The 24214-nt window shown below is 35.1% G+C and overlaps 3 protein-coding genes across 3 annotated transcripts; 1 reads left to right on the top strand and 2 right to left on the bottom strand.

The window, feature by feature from the left end:
• The first annotated feature begins 251 nt into the window (after window positions 1-251).
• LOC128993590 (uncharacterized) lies at window positions 252-2426 on the top strand. The gene has a single exon (XM_054417578.1). The coding sequence runs from the start codon at window positions 590-592 to the stop codon at window positions 1565-1567; it is 978 nt and encodes a 325-aa protein (XP_054273553.1). The 5' UTR covers window positions 252-589; the 3' UTR covers window positions 1568-2426.
• Window positions 2427-4228: 1802 nt separating this feature from the next.
• LOC128993251 (uncharacterized) lies at window positions 4229-18616 on the bottom strand. Its single transcript, XM_054417036.1, has 15 exons — window positions 18492-18616; window positions 16884-17070; window positions 16219-16268; window positions 15620-15728; window positions 14960-15009; window positions 13833-13935; window positions 13327-13367; window positions 12097-12193; window positions 9692-9738; window positions 9161-9299; window positions 8542-8638; window positions 6962-7074; window positions 6090-6165; window positions 5543-5768; window positions 4229-4397 (listed from the first exon to the last, which is right to left on the bottom strand). The coding sequence occupies exons 1-15, from the start codon at window positions 18611-18613 to the stop codon at window positions 4331-4333; spliced, it is 1524 nt and encodes a 507-aa protein (XP_054273011.1). The 5' UTR covers window positions 18614-18616; the 3' UTR covers window positions 4229-4330.
• Window positions 18617-19504: 888 nt separating this feature from the next.
• Window positions 19505-22008, bottom strand: LOC128993252 (protein FAM166B). The gene is made up of 5 exons (XM_054417037.1): window positions 21874-22008; window positions 21573-21608; window positions 20774-20903; window positions 19821-19940; window positions 19505-19641 (listed from the first exon to the last, which is right to left on the bottom strand). The coding sequence occupies exons 1-5, from the start codon at window positions 21882-21884 to the stop codon at window positions 19558-19560; spliced, it is 381 nt and encodes a 126-aa protein (XP_054273012.1). The 5' UTR covers window positions 21885-22008; the 3' UTR covers window positions 19505-19557.
• Between the last annotated feature and the right edge of the window lie 2206 nt (window positions 22009-24214).

Genomic DNA, 24214 nt, shown 5'->3' with positions numbered 1-24214 from the left:
GTATGGTCGCCATTTCAGAATAAAGTAAGTAAGTAGACTAGTAGAGTTAAATGTGGCTGTACTACTTGTGTTGGTAGTATCTGATTTAATCTATGCTTACGGCAGTTGACGTTGACATTGTGCACAGACTGCAGGGGCTGACTGTGGTGTGCTATATGCCTGCCCTTGCACATCTTTTCTGTCCTGTCACTCCTGCCTTTGTTTGTTTATTGTTTATTAGGTTAGGTTTAGTTTAGAGGTTAGTGAGTGACTGAGTTTGAGTTGTTTTGTTGACGTTGTTGTTTTAGTTCGTTGTTTGTTAGTTGCTGTTGCTTTGCTTAAGTCGCTATAACGTCAATTCGAGTTCATGTTCATTTTGAATTTTAATTGAACAATTGAAGTTCCGTACTTCTCGTTCTGATTTTGATCAGTTCGTACGGTAATATGTAATGTAACCTCAAAATCTACAACTTTGTTGAGTGTTTCGTTCAATTGATATATTTCGCCTAAGTGATACATTTCTCATAAACGTTTTCTTCATAAAGAATTTGAGTTAAATTTAATTTATCGTAGCCCTAATATTTGGTTGGTTAGATAAGTTGTTCATACAATGGCAAGTGCATATTCCAATCTTCGTGAATTTAATGGAAAAGTTCTCGAGGTTGCACCGAAATACAAGGCAATCGTGCAATTTACTCTGGACAACAAAACTGAACGAGCACTCTTATGGTATGATAAGTTAAAAGTGGACAGTCAGCCTTTGCCAGAAGGTGGTTCCATCGATGATTTCATCAGCAAGGACACTGTACTGAAGTTTCAGTGCCATAAATTTGATGAAAGTGGAGTTGATAGATGTGGGTGGTATATTACTTGTGCTTGGAAACAGGAAGATAGGGATGTTGCCTTGAAATCAAATGAAACTATTTACAATGGACTCTACAACTGTTCGGGTACAATACAAGAGGTGAAAAAGCGTCAAGGTATTTTGTCTTACAGTATAAATGGTGTGGAGGAAAACATTTTGTTCTTAGCGAGTAAAATGTTTATGTCAGGTAAACGGGTATCTGCAAAAGCAAACCTCAATCAGTTACATGGTATAGAAGAAGGCCGAACAATTATGTTTGATGCAGTTCCATGTGACCCTGCTGACAATGATGGTCGTTGTAAATGGTTTGCTACAGTTGTTTGGAAGGGTCGGAAACCAGTAATGGAGTATGATGATGTTCGCAATGTCCGCAACAAAAAACAAGCATTACCACAGCTATCAGATATCAAATCTATCACTTCTAACCCTCATTCTCTATTTCTTCGAAGCGAAGGTATGGTAATTAGAGCGATAAACTCAGAATATGCCCTTGCATTTGGCTCTATTAAGAAAAATCGATGGGAGCCTGTTTTATTCCATCGCAGTGCAGTCACCTTATTTGATCTTAGCCTCGCAGAAGAAGATCTAACCACTATATTTCAAAAAGGCGATAGGATTTGTTTTGTTGCAGCTGCTACACCTCCGATGATGACCGTTCGCTGGGTAGCATCAAAAGTACGCCCGTGTATCGATCCAAGTGTTGCATACAAATTTCAGTTCTAAGCTTACATTATGTGTCTCGTCTTAACTTACATTCGAAAGTCATCTTGTTATTGGAAGTGTATACTAACTTAAAATGACCATGGATAACCATAGGGGATGTCACTGCAGTGCTTTTTTTTTTGCCTTTTTAACTTAGGCTTTCACAAAGCTGGATTTTTGAAGAGAAATAATTGTTGTTCACCTAGAAGTCAAACACCTAAAACTTGTATGGTGGAAAGAATAGGAATTAAATAATTATTACGGTATAAACTTATTAGGCAATCAACTAAGTTGGGATAGGCTTACCTGTTGAGAGTACCTCAAAGTACCTAACTTGCTTTTTCCAAAATGTTTAAAGGTTAATTATTTTACCTTTTTAACTAAAATAATTCTTGATAAGATGTCTCATTTAACTTAATCATTTTATTTTTGGATTTGTCAATAAATTTCATTTACTGTAACTAGCGTCTCGAGATAGTTTTGAGCTAGGTCTCTCAACAGGGTTAAATTATAACATTTTGTCACAATTATGGTAGCGTAAGTTTAATTGTTGAAGTAATTTGTCAATTAAAATATGTACTTAGTGTACAGTTGATAGCTTATGAATTGAAAATCTTTTTTACATGGCACACTAAATTAGAGCACATTTGTTAGGTTTATCCCAAAATATTGTATTTTTTATTACAACTATCATTAGGCCTAAGCTATAGACTTTTTGTTCTGTCAGGCTCTATAATTTAAATTCAGGACTTTTATTTTTGTAAAAGAAGTCAATGGGTGATTGATTAGACTTATATTCAATAACTTCCTGTAATAAATAACAAATAGGCCTGTGTAAGTTAATTGTCATTGTATGAAATAAAACTTAAACGTACATTCAGATGCTTTAATTTCATTTATTCCAATTAGTGCTTAAGTCAAGGAGTAGTACAGAATTTTACATAGACTAAATGGATTTTGTTATAGTATATTTCATAACAAGAGTAGAAAGTGAGTCTAAATTGAGCACTTTAATGGTCCAGAATATGTATGTATAGACCCACTTTCACTTGTGTTTTGAACGTTAATTTTCGCTACACTACAAAGACTAGGCTAATTAATTTCTTAGTTAAAACATACCTCGGATATTTCTTTATTTCAGCTAGGAACATTACAAAACACATTTTTAGTTTATGCCTTCAATTTACAATTACTGTATTTGTTTTATTTTGGTTGTTAAAATATGATACAGTTGACAAAACAATAGGCCTAACAAATCTTTGATGTTTGTTTACGCCGGCAAAATCCAAAATATAGTACGATACTTTTGTAAGCTAGTAAACATTCTTTTTCCGTACTAAACAATCTATTGATCAATTTTCGCAGGTGGCAAACATGTAATGGAAACAGGTCATTTCGCAGTAGGCTAGTGTAGCGAAATAGTTATTTGTGCAACTAGTGAGAAAAGTGAGCAATTGACTCACTCGAGAAAAATCCTTACTCACGAGCCGTAGGCGAGTGAGGAATGGTTTCTCGAGTGAGGCAATTGTACTTTGAACTCGAGTTGCACATTATACTTTTCCTACAGTTACCATAAAACAAATAAATTGGTGAAGAAACATAACCTATTTTTACACAGAAGTGAACTTTTAATATAACACTTAATGTGAAGTGACAAATACAACAGTACCAGCTGATCAGCTGATTTACAGCCAGTGCTGCCAACGTATTTCGCATGCATACGACGTTGCCTGCATGTTACGCGCTCACTATTTCGTGCCTTCATGTTGCAAATCTGGAGTGAGACAAAGTAATTAGAGTGAGACAATGTTAACATTGTCTCACTGATGAGCGAATTGGCCACTTTGCTTTCTCAAATCAGTGAGAGAACATGTACATTGTTAGGTAACTGTAGGAAAATGTAATTTAAACTTTTCCTGATAAGGGCTCTACTTTCAAACAAAGTCCGTTATAGGTACTTAACTTACCACACATTTATACTTTTAACAATTACTTTTGTATTTAGGCTTATTAGCCTACCTATGTTATTTTTTTATGGAGCAGCCCCCTTAAAAGACCTTTACAGCAATTACTGCAACTATATTTCCGTGTGAACCATATGAACTTTCTTGGTTTTCGGCCATAAACAATGGCTGAGATAAGAGTTTAATGTAAAGTTTATAATGGTTTAAATACCTGCATTCAGTAATCCATTATGCTGCATTAAGCAGCATAATGGATTACTGAATGCAGGTATTTGAACCATTATAAATATTCAAACGTAATCCGGAGGCTAACAACTCTTAAAAATTTAATGTAAAGGATGCTTTAATCAAAATTATCATGAGTGGTACCCAAAGTGCTGATTAAACCTACAGTCATGACACACTTTCTCCTTCTCTACATTCCACATACTCTACACAAGCAAATACATATGAAAACGTCAAAAAATGGTGACTGATATATACTCATTTGAAAATAGCTTGAGAAATAGGAATGAATCAACAAGTTTTTTAGGACCACTTTTTGTAAGGTGAGCCCAAAAAAGCTACTTGGGGTTAATGAAAACAAACGAGATTTTTTGGACCATAGATCACAACTAATACCGGATACAAGTAGGCTATGAAAAATTTATTTTAGTAAAATACCAATTTGGTAACTATGTTCAATAGGCAGGCTAATATAATTTAAGAAAGCATTATAATGTACGTCTATGAAAAACTTATCGAGTGAATGGGTGTGAAATTAATATGAAAGAAAACATAGTAGTGAGGAAAATGTTTCATTATTTATTCATGTATTTCACTAAAATCTATCACCCCGCAAAGCTTTTCTTGCATCCCTAGAGTCGTCTGTAAATGTTTTGCCGCACCTGCAAAATTTTAAACAGTGAATTAAAATTGTGAATAAAATAATTATTATGGATAGTTAAATTTACATCCTGTCTTCAAAGGTCCAGCAAAGTACCGGCTTTGTGTATACAAAAAGTATTTGTGTTTACGGATCATAAAGTACAGTTACCGTAGTGAGAACAGTGATAATTAGGCTATACAGTAGAATCCCGCAAACTCGGCACTCGATTACCCGGCAGTCTGGATAACTCGGCCATCACCTGGCTCAGAAAGTTAGTGATTTTTTGAGTCCGAGTTAAGCTGGATTCAAGTCAGCTTTAGTCAAATTATTCGTAACTGGTACTAAGGATTTGTTGTACTATATCTGATGACTTAATACTGATTTAAAATATAAATATAAATAAAAAAAGTTGGTTAAAAAGCTAAATTTGTCTGATTTTGATTTTTAACCCTATTTCCCGATAACCCGACATTTCACAAACTCGACACCCTTCCAGTCCACATTACGCCGAGTTTGCGGGACTCTACTGTATAAACATTTCTAAGGGGGTAATTACGCTACTACAAAAATATTGATTGCAATTTAAAAACAAAATTTGGATGTTTATTTTTTTTTTATTGGAGGTCAAATAGATGTAAATTAGCAACAAGAGTAGTAGGCCTATATGAAAATAATTATTTTGAAAGGATTTTTACTAGGTCTATGTATTGCACATACACTTATTGTCGGGACCACGTAAATTTGCAGTTGAGGGAGGAACCTATTTGCCATACGATTTTGAATGAACCAATGAGATCCGTGCGGTGTTGCCAAATCTAATAATACCAGCTGATTTGAAATATTGCATAGTATATTTTAATAGTGTTGTCAACGGGTGATGTGGCAACGTTGCACTAGCCTTGTCTTGTGATTGGCTGCCACCAACTGCAAACTTACGTGGTCCCGACAATAATTTTTCTAACTTAAGGAGCGGCTTAGTATGAATAGTTGTATCGAGAATGGTTTTACAGACTTTTTACAGTCAAAAAATTTTGCATACTTATTAAGAGTCATATGCAACTGCACATGCACACTTTAAACATATCTTTGTTCATCTCAATACAAAACAAAACAGTTTGACCAAGGATTGAATACGATGGATAGCTTAATGTTTCTCAAACAAACCTAAACATGGATCCGGGCACATGTGCAGTGTATCCGGGCAGTAGTCCCATGTGTTTGTTGTATATCTCCCCCGGAACATCGTAGATGGGAGGGTCTGGACGGGATATCCCGGCAGGTGCCCATTCTGGACTCATACGACGACGGTAGTTAGATGAGAAGTCATGTATGACTGAGTTTGTATATTTTTGATGGCCTCCATATTTGCTGTACCCGTAGGGAAGTTCATCTGAAATTATCAAGGTGTCCATAGTTTACAGCTGTTCAACTTTAAGAAGGGGTCTTTTGATCTTGGAAAAGACTGGATTTATTTTTAGTAGATTCATACAACACCTGAGTTTTTAATTTCATCAAAATCCGACCACGTAGTCTGTAGCTCTGTACAGATAAACACACACAGACATGATTCCCAAACAATTTTTTCAGGGGGCTCAAAATCTATTTTTCCACTTGCGCTCAAAATGTTTATGAAAACAATACTTTCTCCATATTACTTCGCCTAAGGGGATAAAGTAAAATATTTAAAGTCATTTTATGTATCAACACTTACCACAGTTACGAGCAGGTGATGGAGTTTTTTGGGTAGTTTCATTTCCTCCTAGTCCAAATGTTGCTTCTTGAGTCTCCTGTAATGAAAAATAACTGTTTACTTGGATGCCAAGTTTCAAATAGACCTAAAGTGTGCACAGGTTTTTGATATCTTGTTTTTGAATTACATGCAGATTTATATAAGTTAGGCTAGTTTTATTATCAATTACCGAGCTTTTCAATTTCTAGTGAGTTTATTCAATGGGAGCATTTATGCACAGCAGCAAAAAATAGTATCAATTGTACACACAACACGGCGTTCTCTAAATACTAGTGGCAGTTTTAGGAAACGCTGCTGCAAAAAGTGTCGATAGTTCCCTCAAAATACAGTAAACGGGTGTGCTTATAAATGGGTGCAGTTGTATTTTGAATATTCATACGCTCCCCATAAATATAAGCGCACTTCATTGTACAGTAATAATATTGGTATCATAAATCACACAATAATATATTGCCTGCTCGATATTATTTGTGTAACAAATTAAATAGGTCACTTGTTGGATGGAATGGAAACATTCCTCACTGACATCTAAATCTTTTTATGAGATCTTATTCAGACCAACACATTTTTTTACAAGTTTTTTTCCCAAATCAACTTTTAGAACAAATACAATTTTTCAGGGCCCATATTTCAACTTATAAAACTACACAGTCAATTAAACAATATTTCCATCACTTCTAGATCAGAACCTCAACACTGAGCTCTTTATTTCCTCCTGTGATTTCAAGCGGCAAAAGTCACTGCCGTGTGACTAAATCGGTCAGACAAGCAGCGACTGCCAGACTGCCACCGTGCAGAAAGCCAGCCTAATCAAGAGTTCTTTAGATTCTTACCCTAACTATCCCCCTCTCCCGAACCAGCTGTTGTTGTAGTCGTAAGTGAGATGGAGATAGAGCAGTGAACTCGAACCTCTGACCTCGCGCTCCTCTCAATGCATCTATAAAAGCTAAAATCACAGAAAAACCACAATTTGAATTTTTATAGTACAATTTAATACACAAACTTGTTAATGATTGGTTATTTAAAAGTTCGTTGTTGTATTTGTGAGTTTGAGTGTATACAATTAACTTTGTTATTTAAGTTGTCAGTAAAAAGTTAACGTCTAACATACAGAGAAGTAAGATACAGAGAATACATTCAATAGTAGGCTACACTTAAGTGTTGTCTAGCACCAGTTACTGTTGTCTAGAGCAAATTCTATTTCTCATCTCCCTCCGCTCTCCTTTCCCCCCTCGCCATAACGTACTACAACGATCACGCTGTAGGAAGACCCTGTGCACTACAACCGCTGTACAATAATGCTATGTAGCCATCACCGTTTGGGCTCTTCCTTGCTCGGTACAAGTACATTCCCGCCCCAATATACCAGAGCTAAAAGCGCACGGTAGTCCCATAAGCTTTTATCTTTGGTATCTTACTTCTCTGTGCATTATGTTTGCATATTGTGTTTCAGTATGCTATGCTCTCTTATGGACAAAAAATGATAAGACCATGAACTTAATACAGTAGAACCTTGATAACAAGACTATCATGGGGATTATAAAATAAGTCTGGTTATCAAGGTTGACTTCTTATTGAGGTTTGCAATAACATGTGTTTAGAGATAAAATAAATTTAAGGGGATTTGAAGAGTACACTTGTTATCAAGAGTGACTTGTTATCGAGGGTCTTCTTATCAAGGTTCCACTGTAGTACCATTGACTTTTGGATACTGAATTAGTTATTTTTATTTTTATATGGACCAGCCGTAGCCCCAATTTATTAAAAAGGAATGCCAGTTCAATGAGCCAATCACAAAGAGTGCTACATAATTAAATTTTAACCCTTGGTTTTTAATACAGTTAGTCTATGTGACAAAAAAGATACTACAGTTTACAATAAGTCGCTCTATCGATTTGACTTAGTTAAAAAGTTGGCGTTTTCAACCCAAATCAATTATTTACATAAGCACATTGTAGGTAATTTACAATGTTCACTTTGATTTTAAAAACTGCTGGTACCTACTTTAACATGGGGATAGAATGTCTGGACCCACCCTTCTAAAATTATATCAATTCATACCACTCCTAACTTAAACCTTTGATACAACTTTTCGTACAACAACCTTTTTACAACCTTTCGTACAACTTTATTCATTTTAAAGGGATTTTAGCAATGTTATAAGTATTAGTGGTGGATTTCCCAGTCAAAATAGTGTAATTTTGAAGTTTATTAAGCTTCTTAACCTTACTACATCTAAGCGTTCGTTGCAGAATGCACACTAACAGAAGTCGCAAAGAACGTCAACCAAATATAGCCAGTTATTGGTTGTGTTGAGAAACAGAATCATGATTTCTTCCGTTTGAGAAGATATCTTAGGTCATCTATCAATATATTTTTAATTATTGATCTAAAATCTACTATAATATCATACTGTCAAAGCCGGGAACCATCGGACGATGTCTAATAGGTTTATTCACATAGGGGAATCCTTCTACTCTTTCCTCCAAGCAATCCTGAGTCCTTATCACCTGTTAAAACAATCTAGGAATCAGTAAACTATTCATCTTCGTGTTTAATAAATTACTATAGTATACAAATTTGAAAAATTCAGTCCATGATGATGGAATACAGAAAACAATATTTTGTTAACTCGAATATTTCTTGTTTTAGTGAAGTTTCCATATGACGAATAAGTTATTACCTTAGGTCTTAAAGACCTAAACCCATTTACTTTTCGTTTTGAGGTCCCCAGAGGCCGAAAACACCATTGGTTCAAATTCATATGTATACAAGTGTGTGTATCAGTATACGTCCAGCAAAAATCATTCGATTTTGATGAAATTTGGTACAAACGTTTACTTTAAACCCACGTTTATTCCAACAAGTTCGCAAACCAGCATGATCGGACCATGGCAAAAATGGTTTTATGGGGTAAAAATTGTTTTTTTTTTCAAATTTTTGACCCCCTAAACAACTTATTCTTTTATACTCCCATGAATTGTAAAAGTGGATAACGTTTCAGAAGATGGTTAGTAGTAAATAGTTCTTACCTGGGTGTCATCAAATTCTCGTGTTGAAACTATGACTTCACTCTCCTTATTAATACAAGAATCCACCAATGTGAGATTAGCTCTAGTAGCGTAAGTATCACCAATACGATACTTTAGCTGTGGTTTGAGGTATTTTTCTCTGAAAAAAATTAAAATAAATTAAACAATTGGTTTATTATTTAGAAATTTATACTGTATGATCTAAAAATAAACTTTACCCATGCATGTTATCACCAAAGTAAAACATAAATGTGACAGTTTAAGTTTGACTAAGGGAAACTTTTTAAGCAACATTAACTAAACTGTCCTTCTACAAGGAGCTAGTCTATTGCTAAGCACTTCATACTACTCACTATGGACAACCTACATTATATTTTTTAGCAGAATACCATCCCACTACTTCAATTACAATTGCACGCTTGAACCTAATTTACCAATTGTACAGTTAGTTCTTACATAATATTTGAAAAATCTGTTATCTCTTAAAATCTTTATTCATGTGCCATTTTGTTTTACTGACCACTTACTTACTTTGGCTTTTGATAAGTGGAAGAAGTCAATGTATCGCCATGAGGTAGCTGGAAAAGATTACATAGTTAGTCTTCTTATTAAAGTAAGATTGTACATCTAGGGTCTTTTAGAACACTTTTTTGTTGTTTTAGCGAATTTCCCATATAGGGAATATTAGCGAATTTCCCATATAGGGAATAAGCTATTACCGTAGTACTCATGGTAAGACCTGGACGCGGGACCGATTTTTTTTTCGTTTTGAGGTCCCTAGAGGCCAAAAACACCATCCGTTCAAATTCATATATATATATATATATATTTATATATATATATATGTGTCCGTTAGCACGATAACTTGAGCAAAAATGATCCGATTTTGATGAAATTTGGTACAAACGTGTAAACCTACGTTTATTCGAACGAGTTCGCAATCCAGCATGATCGGAGCATGGGAACGGGGGTTTACGGGGGGTTTTATGGGGTAAAAATAGGTTTTTCCTATTTTTTACCCAAAAAACATAAAATTTAGCAATTTCTTTTCAAACCATTTTGTAGAGCTTAAAAAAACAAATAATTTAGTATATTGAAGCGTTATTATGCGCCTAATGGTTACGGAGAAAATTCCAAAAAATTGTAAATTTAAAATTCCAATGTTATTCTTATGGAGAATAAGTAAACTGTTGTAGTTTGCTTGTTTATGAACATATTTTGATCAAATTTGAAAAATATTTTTATTTCTTACTAACTATTAACATTTTACAAAAAAAGAACAGTTTTACCCTCCCTGATGCAGCAAACCTAAGTACTTGTTAAACTAATTCTATTTAAATAGGGAATAAATGTTATATTTTTAAGTAGACATTTCAGTGTAAATCCAATCTGTCAAATGGAAATTCGCTTAGTCTGCAGGTTTGCTGCGGCGGGGGTATTTTTTTTTTCTTGCTAAACGAAATAATATACCATGCTGTATGCAAACAGTCCCCTTGAACAAAAAAAAGTTCTTATCAAAGTGATGTCCATGTGTATGGATGTGTACAGACATATAGACTACTCCTGTGGTCTGATTTTGATTAAATTTGGTGTGTGGGGGTATTCATGGTATTTTTAGCCTTAACTTATTTTTATTTTTTTGGAAATTTTTATTTTTAATTGCGCTTTTCCCATTAAAGATTTATGGTAGCGGAACAGTTGGATTTGTTTTCACAAAATTGGCTAGAACGACGCAAACTGTACAAACCCCAATGCTTAAAAATTACAGTCCATAAGACATTGCAATTTTTGTGATTTTAACCAATAAAACAGCATAGGCCTAGCATTTATTTACTCCTACTGCTTAAGGCCTGTTCACACCGGCGTAGCCAGACGTCTACAGACGTATTCGGTGTATTAATACGTCGCCAGTGTACTGTTCACACCGCAGCTACGTCTGACGGCTACGTAGCCGGTGAGCCGGCTGTCGTTTGTTTATTTTATTATATTATTTTATATTTGTTAATTTATTGTTTATTTTTATTAGTGTTTCACGAATTTCAGTTAAAATTGACGGTTCAATTGCAGCTTTTAGTACCGTGAAAAGTCTGTTGATTAATGTGTTAATGTTGACAAAATATTTCACTCTAATTTTAGGCCGTATATAGTAGACTATAAGATTTGCTCTATATTATAATATAAAAAATATTACCAGAGAACATGCAATAATTTTGCTCATCCATAGGGATTACATAATAAAATAGTCTTTGGTGTAAGTAAGACGTAGGCCTATAGAAATAATTCATTAATGTTTCATAAATGTGAGCCCACTATATGAACCGTGATAAACCATATTAAAAGAGAGAGAGATTTTTTTGATAAGGAGATTTGCAAGCATAAACAAAAAAATGTTGTGGACATTGGTTACTCGTATAATGAAGTATTATTATATTGATTATCTAAAGTTGTCTTAAGATTGTTATGTTATAGTCTAATTTGAATGTAATAGATTAATGCGATTTAATTATTTTTAAGTGATAGTAAATTTGTATGGTTTAGTCCAACATTTACCACGTATAAATTAATTGTGAGGTGTAAGGAGGGTGGTGGTGACAGCCCGGTGTGCTAGTGCGCATGCGCGTATTCGGCTATGCGAGCTATGCGTAGCTAGCCGGCGTAGCGGCAGCGCCGTAGCTTCCGTAGCTCACGTATTAATACGCCGGTGTGAACACTCTCTATGAATTACATTAAGAGCTACGTCAGCTACGTATTTCGAAAAAGTATTAATACGTCTGGCTACGCCGGTGTGAACAGTCCTTTACCCATCATAAAGGATATTGACAAGCTCATGGGAGAAAGTATGTATCAGTTTGCCAATACCGTTTATTTGAATATCTCATTAATCCTAAGCATACAATTTAATTAAAATGATATTATTGTAAAATTCAGTTTGGTACCTCGTTAAAAGTATTGTTGAGATTATGCGCGTTAGGCTCATCATGGGTATAACCGTTTGTTGGAACAGCTGCAGAGTCATTAGCTGATGTTTCACTCCTATAAAATAATTTGGCATTTTAATCATGTTGTATCATCCAACAGATAAGACTATTAAAAGTTGTACCTTAAGGATGAAATGGGTTGGGGCATTAGGTTAGAGTGAAGAAAGGTTTTATCATGAATGTACATTGTTTTCAACTGTTTTAAATTTATATTAAGGGCTTGGATAAAAAGAAGATAAAACAAAACCTGAACAAAACACTTTTTGTAAGCAGCCTCTGTAAATCTTGCATTTCCTTTATTGGATACTAGAGTTTTATCAATAGTCGAAGGTTAAATGTTTTACAAATGTTTAAACACCAAATATAGGTTCATTCAACTATGTTTTCCTTAACTAAAAAAGCTACAGCTTCTCGGGTCGTCTATAAGGGTCCTTTCATTCAAGGCCACTGGTGGAAGGCACCGACTACCGCCCGGGCAAATGCAGTTGATGGTACAGCGCAACTGACAAGCCACTGCCAATAGCCACCGTACAACTAGCTGAGAAAATGCTAGTTTTAACGTTTTGCCACGAATTTCGTTTTTCTATTTGACATATTCCTCCTTTGTACTATATCAAATTGCTGGGTGTTTTTCAATCCCGCAAATTAGATCCTCAGTTTTAATTTTGTATTCTATTATTTTGTTCCTTTTATTATGTTCTTCTTTTGCCACAATGCCCTCTTTATTTTTTTTCTACCATTCACTCATTTCTTAACACAAAAGAAGCAGTTTAACACAAATCCACAACTAGCACAAATGCGTCTATTTCTGCATGTGAACTGACTGTTTACCCCAAAATAATTTATGCGTGCGGTTCCGCGGTGGCTTTGTCTAAAGGCTGAATGTTATTCATTTTGTAAATTGTTTTTTTTTATTCAGGAAAATATATAGCTCATCCCATGTTGTACTGGTGTAAGTGAAATCACAAAGAAATACATTAATTTATGCTATCCTCTATTGTGTTTTTCTGTTTTCAGAAATTTTCTTAAAAGTAAATATAGTAATGCAAAAAAATATAAAACAATATCAATTTAAATACAAAACTCATCTGCAATTATTTATTCCTTTATTTGAGTAGTTGACCTAAAGAAAATAGCATACATTGCATGAAAAGTATTTTCATAAAGTCAGTAAATTAATTTCCTTACCCACGACTTCCATAGCTAAGCTTGTAGGGACTCAGATTTTCCTAGAAACAAAACATTTAGGTTAAAACAATAATAAATTATAACCTGTATTATAGAAATGAAAGCAACTTCCAATCCAGAAAACAAACAAAAGAAGTCCCCTTAACAAATACATAGTACTTAGCTATTGAAGCTTGACTTAGTATGAAAACTTCTCAAATCTGCACCACAGCTGACAGCCATATTCTTATTGTCCTAAATATTTTTTTTAGTGTCCACCCTTAACATCTTAAGACGCCAGGTTCTACCTGGAACCTTTAGGCCAATAGGATCGTGGGTTACTAAGCCCAATGGTGATTGGCGGGATTAAAACCCGAGACATTAATGACAAAATTGTTCTCTACCACTAGATTAGCTTACTCCCCATTACGCTAAATAGTAACCAAAGCTTGAGTTTACTTAACATATTTTACTTTACAAGATAAACTGTTAAGTTAAATAATTATGATTCTCATAAATAAAATTACCTGTCGGTTGGGATAGCTGTTCACTGAGTACATAAGCTTGTGTGTGTCACTGCCGTATGTTCCGCCAACCTGATATTTCAAACCGGGAACATAACCTGTGTACCTAAAAAAGAACATCAATAAGTTTTTGTAAGTTTCACCTCTACATCCTAGAATTACGTTAGTCTCTAGTCGGTGGCTCTGCTTAATTTAATATTATGTCCATTTTGTTTCAAAACTGACGTAAGCTTTAAAGACTTGGACCAAATGTCCGGTTCTATCAATATTCCCCTTCTGATCAACCTTGAGCTGTCCCACTGTTAATTTTAAGAGGACAACTTCTCACACTAAGCTCTTCTACAGCTCTGGATCACGATTTGCACAACAGAAATGAATGAGACCACTGAGCTAGATACAATTGGAGGTAGCACTGAATGAGAGCTAATTGAGAGGTGGCCACCTTATGTACTAAGAGTAAAGTGCATTGGAACTAGAGGATTGTGGGATTGTAATAGACCCATGAGCCAATGTGCTGGTTGATTCCTCTAGTTGGTACCAGCAGAAGAAAATTTACTTTGTATCTATTTTCTAGCAGAGTTGCTTACCAGTGCACATCCAAATGTATTTCCAACTCAGTGAAAGATGAGACAGGATTCAAAAGCTCAATCTACAAAACATCTCCTGGCTGCATAAACATCTAACACAACTAAACTGATGATCAAATCTAACAGTCTTCTGCGCGAATGACAATGGTTAAAAGAATTTTGTGTTAATAACGGAAAACATTTATAAACATTAAAGTGGCAAAATTAATCCCTTGGGATCAATAAAACTCAAACTTGGAAATGACTGCAGAAATGCACTTTTTGTGTTAAAGGGAGTTTTATAATGTATATCCTACTATCCAAACATATGGTAGCAAGCTAGTCAAGTGATTAGAGCACAGGGCTTCAGAGCCCGAGGTCCCAGGTTCAAATCCTGCCAATCACCAATGGATTTTATCCATGTGATAATGTTGCAATCCCTAGGTCTACCCTAAAGTAATATGTAAAACAGTACCCGGCTAGAACCTAGCGCCCTAGGATGTCCAAAACATAATAATTCTTGTTTTAGATTTGTGATATACTGAATTATAATTGATTGCTTACCCAGGAATACGATAAGGCTGATGCATTGGCTCAGGACAAATGTGATACCCCTGAAACATTGCAACAACATGAACATGTGTACAAGCTTTGCTAGTATATTTTAGATTAGTAAACAAAACATATAAAATACTAAGATATGATTTTTTACACTTGAGAAACAGTATATTAAGAACAAAATAGTTATAACCTACCGAACAGGGCTGGTTAGCTACGTGCCAGCCTAACAATCAAAAGGTTACGGGATCGATCCTGGGAATAATCAGTAGCTTTTTGATGGTTTGAAGTCCATACTGGACCCAGCTGTTCCTGATCATTGGGCTTTACATGAATGATCATGACTAATGAAACAGCTGATCTTAGTCAGTAACAACAGCTGATCTTAGTCAGTAACAACAGCTGATCTTAGTCAGTAACAACAGCTGATCATAGTCAGTAACAATAGCTGTTTCTGATCATTGAAATTTAAATTGATGCCCATGACTAATGAAACAGCTGATCTTAGTAACAAAGCTACTCATAGATCATCTTGCTCTACTCGTCCTTAACTCATATTTCGGTTAAAATATGTACCCCAAATCAAATGATAGTTGATAATATAATTGAACTTGGTTAATTTACGAACAAATTTTTATAAAGATGGTCGATGAAAGTCAAACTTACCCTTCTAGACAACGAGGACTGACCAAGTTTGGAGGCAAGGACGTCATGAGTATCTTGTCCAAACGTGTGACCATTACGTGACTGCACTGTTGGCACATGACCAGTGTAACTGGAAAGTAAAATTAGCATTACTACACTTAAGTACCCTATGTATTTGAACCAAACTATGAGTGAAGGATGAGTGTAAGATGGAACATGATGATCTGTGTAGCTTTGACAAGAAAACCAGCTGTTTCATCAGCCAGGACCATTTATTAAAAGCCCAATGGATCAAGGACAGCTGGGTTAAGTCCAGTTTCATTGTCAAAAAGTGTCCGACTTATGTGAACAACAACAATACTTTGTAAATGGTATGCTTGCTTTAGTAATGAATATATTACATTTGAACTTGAATTCCCTCCTATTGCAGCATAAATAAAAGCTAAAACGTATTATTACGTATTACAAACCAAATTCTGTAGATATAAAAAAGAATAAAAATGCTTTAGCCCAGAAATCTTCCTCTGTTTATAAATTATTATAAAGTGAAGTTTTACTCAACGTAAATATGAGTCTTAGGATTATATTTTATTAATAAATAGAATATGATGTTTCCTTACCCAGGCACATGGTAAGGCTCCTTTGGTCCGTTTTCACAAATATCTCCATCCTAGAATACAAGTTGAATAATGGGTAAAATTGTGTCACAGTTAATACACTATATCTTACTACTGTATAGGGAAATTAGAGAAAGGAGCATGTTACAGTTGTGGGACTCCATAACATTGGACACACAATAATAATAAGTCACAAAACATGTATAGTACCAAATATTTCATCCTATTATAGGGATTCTTTAGAGTGTTTAAGAGAAATTTCTAGGGATTAAGAAAGATTGCAACAAGCCCACGGGCCTTGGTTTTAAGAATTTTATGTGAGGATCGCAAGCTCTGAGAAAGAGATCAACTTTCTTTACAACTCAAACCTTTGTTGAAAAAGTTGTTGGTGGAAGTGTAATATTCAGAATTTTGTGTATAGTGTTTTAAGGTTTTGTGGTATTTGTACTATGTTAACTAGGACTCTTTATCAAGGGTCAAATTTGCAGCTGCTATCCTCAACAAAAAATTCCTAAAATCTTTTTGAGGGTATGTTTGATTTATTACTAGCTAATTAGGCCCCGTCTACTATTCCTATCTGCTGCAAAATTTCACTCAATTTTAAAAGGCTTCTTATATTACTTGGTTGTTTTAAGTATTAAGATCACATTGGTTATTTGATGACTTACGGGTGTTTCAAACAGATGCTGCTCATAGCTTCCAACGCAAGGGACTCTGTCTCCATGAGACTGATGGCTGCTCGCAAGTCCATTGGTATCAGGATGTCGAGTTGATTTGGGTTTGCAGCATTCGTTTAGTTTACCAGCTTCGACTTCACTGAATGTAACAGCTTTGTTTGTATAGGCTGCAGTCACACTGAAAAAATTATACAACAGTTATACATTTTTAGTTTATTTAATTTTTTGATTTGGTCACCTCTATGCAAATTAACCTAGCATTTACCCGCCCACTGGTCTGTGTGTGGACATATCCAGCAAAACAATGGGTTGTAGGCCTATAGTACAAAATGAATTGTACTGATAAAATATATTAATGCGGTTTAGGACACAAACCCACAAAACTTTACATGGATTCGTAGTCTGTTGCTCTACCAACTAAACCACCGACTCATCAATAATTTAAATATTGCTAAAGCCCCCCATACACGCGGGCGAGCATGTTCGCGAGCGCATTGACGGTGTTGGCGACGAACATGCTCGCCCGTGTGTGGGATCCGTCACGGCGAGCATGTTGGGCTCGGCGCTCGGCTCGTCGGACCTGGCGAGCCTGAACACGAACATGCTCGCCTGTCTGTGGGGACGACCAATATGTTCGAGAGTATGTTCGTCGCTCCAACTAGGGTAGAGATAGGATAAATGATTCCATCGATGTAGCCGCTACTATGATTCCTGTTACACTCGTGGACTCATTACAAGTAACCGTTCCGATTCCAAACGATTACTTCGTTACCGCCATTACAAAGTAGCCGCAATAGACAGATTGCACTTGTAATCATCATGGTGTTGATACTCTGATGTATTCCAGATACAGTAATAGATTTAGAATCAATGTTTAAAGAAGCTAAATAAATATTTATTTATTTGTGTTTGTAACGCAATAAATACAAATGTAAATGAGTTTCCAAAATAGAGGGTTCATCAATTACAATTTGTATATTATTACAGAAATGTGTACTATCAATTCTGTAGTAAATTGTCACAATTAAATAATTCTAAGAAAGGCTAGAATAAGCAAAACTACGAGAAATGTTATTGTACAACAATGGAATTTTAACCAACATTATTTTCAAACCATAGCGGATGAATTTAATCCGATAACTTAAGACCTGGCACACACGGTTGATTTGTAGATCGACCGATTACAAAATCGGCCAAAACAAAATCGCCCCTGATTTATGTCTAATAAATAATGCGTATGTTGAAAAAAAAATAAATGCTGTAATTGCAGCAAAAAAGCAGGAGTAGGCTAAATACACAAAACTTGACTGTCACAGAGCACAAGAAAAGCAAGAATAGGCCTAGGAACCGCTACCGAGCGACGAGCATGTTCGCGAGCATGCTCGTCCGTCTGTTGGAAACGCCAAGCATGTTCGTGAGCATGCTCGTCCGTCTGTTGGCAACGCCGAGCATGTTCGCCAACATGCTCGCCCGTGTATGGGGGGCTTAACAGTTGAAAGATATTATATGTTTGGGTTTAGTCATCTTTTAAAAACCCCTTTATAAAGTAAAAACAAGAATAACAAAAACAACAGCAGTACCACATTTTTTATAACTTACCTATTCGATTGATTGTTTCCTCCGCACGTGCCACACATTTTGGATTTTTGATCTGGACTGTAATTGGTGTGTATTGCGGTGTTGGATGTGTGTGGGTGTGTGAGTAAAAAGTACTGGTACATGAAATTATTTATAATTTGTTGCTAAGATATATAAGTGCATATTAATAGGGATGTTATGCTCTTTACCAAAGCAAATTTAGTTCATGTCAATGTTTTGTTTTAATGTAGGCTAATTAAAAGTTTGAAATTAAGACTTCATTCAAATAGTATTAGTAGTTCATTACTGTAATCATTCAATAGAATTTATGGGAGCAATTTGTGATCATTAAGCCTTTAAGTACTTTTGCAATATAGTAAGTTAGCTTTGTGCCATTCAATTATTTTGATGATCCTTATGTTTCTCATACACGCTCAGGTCTAATTATCCTTCAAAACAGTTAAATGTTACTAAACATTATTTCAATTCTATAAAACTGATTTAAATTTGTAGTGTAACATGACTACAAAAACAAACTTTACAGAGAATCCATCAGGATGGTAAAAGAAAAAGCCAAAATATCTGGAAATAACTTAGTAATAAAATAGTCCAATTTACCTCAAATACAAAGCGTCAAAGAGCGATGTTAAAAAATAAGCTAACTTTGTTGAGTCAAGAAGTATGGTAGAGATGAAACATTCAATGTTACACATTAGTGGTGTCTAGCACTATTTGGTGGTGTCTTGGGAAAAGTCCAACACCTCTCGCCCTCATGTACTCAACTCTAATGGTGGAGAAAGACCCTGTGCCATGTGCGATGGGATTCCTGCACTGTTCACATACCAGTTGCTATTAAGAGTTATCAATTAATGATGTTGTCTAAGGAAAAGACTGATGTTAGTAAAAAGAGCAGGGTTTGGACCGTTCCCTTACAAAAGACATTTGAAATGCCAAGTCATATTCACAAGATATTAAAATATACCTAACAACAAAATAATGTGCTAATAAAAGTTATAGATAAAAAAACAGAAATACATGGATGATTTTTATTAGGCTTCATATGTGACATGTGTTTATTGTGAAGTAATCAACAGCTTTTGAAAAGAGGGTGTTTGTAGCCTTGACATTCGATCGTTACCAAGGGGAGGGGAAGCTTAGGACAGTCCACCAACTGGAAGAAAAATTAAAATAAATGCCAAAAACTAAATATTATGAAGTCGGAGATTGGAATTGTTCTCTAACACTTGGTTTGAAAAACGTTTAAATCACAACTAATACCAAACAGATAAGAAAATCTTAACAATGAAAACTGCATGTTAATATTTTGTGTTCAAAAAGTTTCTAAATTACCATTCGATCCCTTAAACTTCGTGGTCTTCTGGTTCCCTTCAACAGTTGCACCTCTTGCTCAAGTCGACTTCTTGCTGCAGCTCTCCAAGCATCACTTGCTCCGAAGTCTTCATCAGGTTGCTGCAAGATTTGAGAAAAAATGTATATCTATTAAATGTAATACTGAGCTATTCAATTACGTGTAACTTGGTTAAAGCACTTTGAAGTTGTAAATAGAATTGAGTTGATCAACTCATTTAATTCTGTCTAGAGTGTAAGTGTTTCATTTCAAATAGCCTTCAACTAGGGAAGTGCAAAATGTAATTTTCTATTTTATGTTTAAAGCCAAGCTAAAACTTTTTCTAAGCTCTGGAGTTTCAAGCTATCTAAGTTTACTGTTTGGTAAAGTAATTTGGCTACCTTAACATTATCAGCCCGGTGCGCTATCCACTACACCACCGACTCACCGAGACCGATGGCTGAACAACGTATCATTGCGGTAATAGTGTTCGCTCGAGCGGTGTTGGGCGGTGGCGGTCTGTCGGGAAGGATTACTGTTGTTTTGTACATTGTGAGATTTTATATAAACAGTTTCTATTCAGATTATTATTAAAAGAATTGCAGTATTGTATCAGTGAAATATTTATTTCTTGTAGTTTATAGTAATAGTAGGGAAAACACGATTTTAATAGCATCCAAGTTTATTTCGTACACCTTGACTGTCTGATCAATCCAATGAGTATGTTCTTTGTACTCCATGTCTCCTTACCTGATATCCTTAATTATTGTAGGCTACTGTTTTTAATTACACAAGTGAACAGTTTGAAATGTGACCCATGGCCAGATTAGGACACAAAATTTCTCAAACTTGATTGATTTCCAATCCAAAATAGAAATCCTGCTTTAACTGCATGCTGGATTAACTGATCCTGAAAAGTCCAACGCTACAAAATTAAAACACTTAAGGCACTTACTGAGTTAAACATCCGAGATAGAGCCAGCTTATTAGAGTGGGTAACTTTAGGGTCGCACATCGCAACATGAGTTGCCACTCCGAAACTCTTACCCACACGATATTGCACGTCCGGACATGTCCCTGTGTAGCTGAAAATGAAGTGAACTTAATGACAACAGAAACCAAGCGTGTAACTTAATTTTCTCGTCAAAAATGAGTGCATGATATTACTAAATTTGTTAAACATGAACTTATTTTAGGTGGTGTAAAGGACTTGAAACTAACAGATTTTTTTAAATTTCCTAGATGGTAAATAGATTTTTTACTAACCCTTTGAGTGCCAACGTCCGGGGAACCGGACGTTTTTAAAACGAGCCAAAAGTGCCGACGTCCGGCCGACCGGACGTTTTTAGAACGAGCCAAAAGTGCCAACGTCCGGCTGACCGGACGTTTCGTAATGATCGAACAGTTGTCATAACAACCGAATGGATACTCGGATTCTTTTAACCCATATATTAACATTGAGTCGAAAGTTACTAGATGCGATACATCGATTTTCGTTGGTCGAAATATCGAAAATTCGATTTTTACGAAATTTTAACCTAAAAATCGCCAGATCGCGCTCGGCATTTTTAGCGCGACCTTCGGGAAAAATCATCGGCATTTTTTGAGCGTTACTTTTATTTCTCGCCTGGCACTCTAAGGGTTAAGTTATTCATATGGTTAGTTTCAAATTACATAAAATAGAGTCATTTTATAATGTCCACGACATGACATTCTGTATTTAAATTTAAAAAAACAAATATTCATATACATACCCTGGTATATGGTAGGGCTGAGGAATTTCACCATGTCTGAAACAATCAAATCAGTGGCTTTATTCAACAAAGAGTAGTTAGTTATTGAAGATGCAATGACTATGACTAATAAATTGATCATTTACTAAACTTATGTTCACAAAATATACATTTCAAGCAAGATGCATATCACGTCATAAATTGAATAAACAATTAATGTTTGAAATATTATTATATACAATGCAAATGTTCCTCAAATGTAGGTACAGTATTATTAAAATAAAAAATTAGCTACATCTGTTTTCCAAGATATAAAACTTACTCTGAAGCCATGAATAGTTAGTTTATTATGTCCAGGATAGTATAAAAAAATTGTAAATGTGTTGTGTGTTGAACAAAAGACAAAAAGGTAACCTATGTAAGTATTTATTGTTGTGTTGTATTGTGGGTGAATGTTGTATTGTATAATTTTAAGATAAAAAAAATGAACAAATAATAATGGTTTTCAACTGTTTAGCTTTAAAGTCAAATCATATGTTTTCTGTTTTTTTTTTTATCTTTGCTTTTCAGCAGGCTTAAATAGTTTATCATGTAACATTATTGGGATCGAGTTCGCGATAGAGATAAGGCATGGCCACTTTTATCTCCAGGCCACAGCCTTCGAAATGGCAACGTCGCAAGTAGGGTTGTAACAGCTGTTTTGTTTGGAAGTAGCTAATGGTACTTGTGTATATACGAAAGCTTGGTTACTGAACTATGAAAATACTGAACCCGCATATATGTTTATAAATTTAAATTAATAATACCCTACAAGAATAAACTGGGCAACAAAATCTCAACCCAAGTGTCGCCCAGTTAACATGTTATTTCATGCCCTGGAATGCTGTCGTGCTAAGCTGTTACTTGTTGTAATGATTCTTTTTTAAATTAACTATTCATGGATGTACAGGGAAAACCCATAGATTATAACCCATGGATATAACATAATCCTGGTTAGTCTATGATTAAACATAATCCCTTAAAACTGAAGCCATGCCATTTAGCCATGGAATTTTAGTGTACTTCATAAGTCATTTATTTGCCAAATTAACAAATACAATTTGCTTTAGCTATGTCAACACAATTCAATACCATACACTGAATACAAATCAGCAACTTATAATGTATACCGTTATACAATAAATAAAATTAAAGGAAAAATATCTTTAACCGCCAGCCAGAAATTCACGGACAATGTACCTAACCACATCTCGAAAGCAACATGGACTTAAGTTTTCGCTTGAATCTAAGGTGGTCTTTCTCTAACTTGAGATCAATGGGTAGACTATTTAAAAGTTTAATTCTGTTGTACTAGAGGTGACGAAACAGGACGTGGAGTGTTTGGGGATTTTACAGTTAATCACGGAGCGCAAGGGATAAATACAGTGGAATGAGAGTCCAGAGTCGACATGAAACTTGGAAAGGTTTTGCCTGAGGCTGCATGGATTTTGAATAACCATAGCCAGTATGGGCTTACAAAATCTTTAAAAATAACAAAACTCTCCCGATTGTAACACCACCAACCGCCGCGCCTTCCCTCAACACCGCGCCGCCGTTCCAAACGCTTTTGATGTCATCTGTCTGGAAACGGGACAGCGGAATTTGAAATGGGAACGGAACGATTTCTTCTAATCACCGAACCAAGCGTTCATTAACAAATACTGATAGGAAAGGAACGAAGTACACTAGCCGTTTAGTGTTAAATAGGTCTAAATAATGTGTAATTAATTATGAATTATTTCTAGAATAATTATTACAAATTACTAATATGTAGCCTATATCCCTCCGAGTGTCACGCGTCATAAAAACGACGCACAACACACTTTGTGTAGGGTCACGCGTCGCTTTTAAGACGCACAAACATCGTTTACGGCGAAGGCTCTATGACTGACTGAATCGGATTGAACTGGATCGAGTTAGGTATCGTTCTTTCCGTAATATTCTAAGCTTTCTCCAGAGGTCTGTCTCTAAGCGCTATTCATTTTAGTTCCGAAAATATTGTAGTAGACAGCTGATGTGCGTGTATTTGTAAACAGCTAGGTTCCCCCGGACCGATGACTGATGTGTTTTATTACGTTTATCATTGTTTTAGTGTTAAAAATCAAAAGTAGTGATATACGTGGTGCATTATAAGAAGATTTAAGTGGTTTTGAAGTGCTGGTTGATGATCCTGAAGAAGTAGGTAGTGATATTGATGTAAATTATCAGCCAGATTCCTAGCTATGGTTAGGCTATGCATTCTTAGCTAAACGCTATGTACTGAAATCCGTTTTTCGCTCATAACTTATTTATTTGATAACTTACCTCGCTATATGATTATATATTTGTAATCCTCATTAAATTTAGAACAAAGTGGCTATTTTCAAATATTTATAGGCCTATAATTTATACAATTTCATTGAGCGCAAACTTATTTTTTTTTTGAAAATTTTCGAAATTATATTTTTTTTTACCTAAAAATTTTTTTTTTGAAAAAATGTTCCTTATGTTTTATATATAATATTGAAGCCCATGATTTTCCAAACAAAATGGTATATAGAACATTAGAATTAACATTGTTTTAAGCTTCTCAGATCCGTTTTAATAAAACCTTGCAAAGGGGCCAAAAATAGGTGGACATTAAG

The sequence above is a fragment of the Macrosteles quadrilineatus genome, unplaced genomic scaffold (genome assembly GCF_028750875.1).
Source record: "Macrosteles quadrilineatus isolate MER2022 unplaced genomic scaffold, UCM_ALF_1.0 Scaffold_4__1_contigs__length_99947679, whole genome shotgun sequence".
NCBI classification, from domain to species: Eukaryota; Metazoa; Arthropoda; class Insecta; order Hemiptera; family Cicadellidae; genus Macrosteles; species Macrosteles quadrilineatus.
The sequence above is the reverse complement of the archived record's forward strand: the minus strand, read 5'-3'. Positions and strand labels throughout refer to the sequence as shown.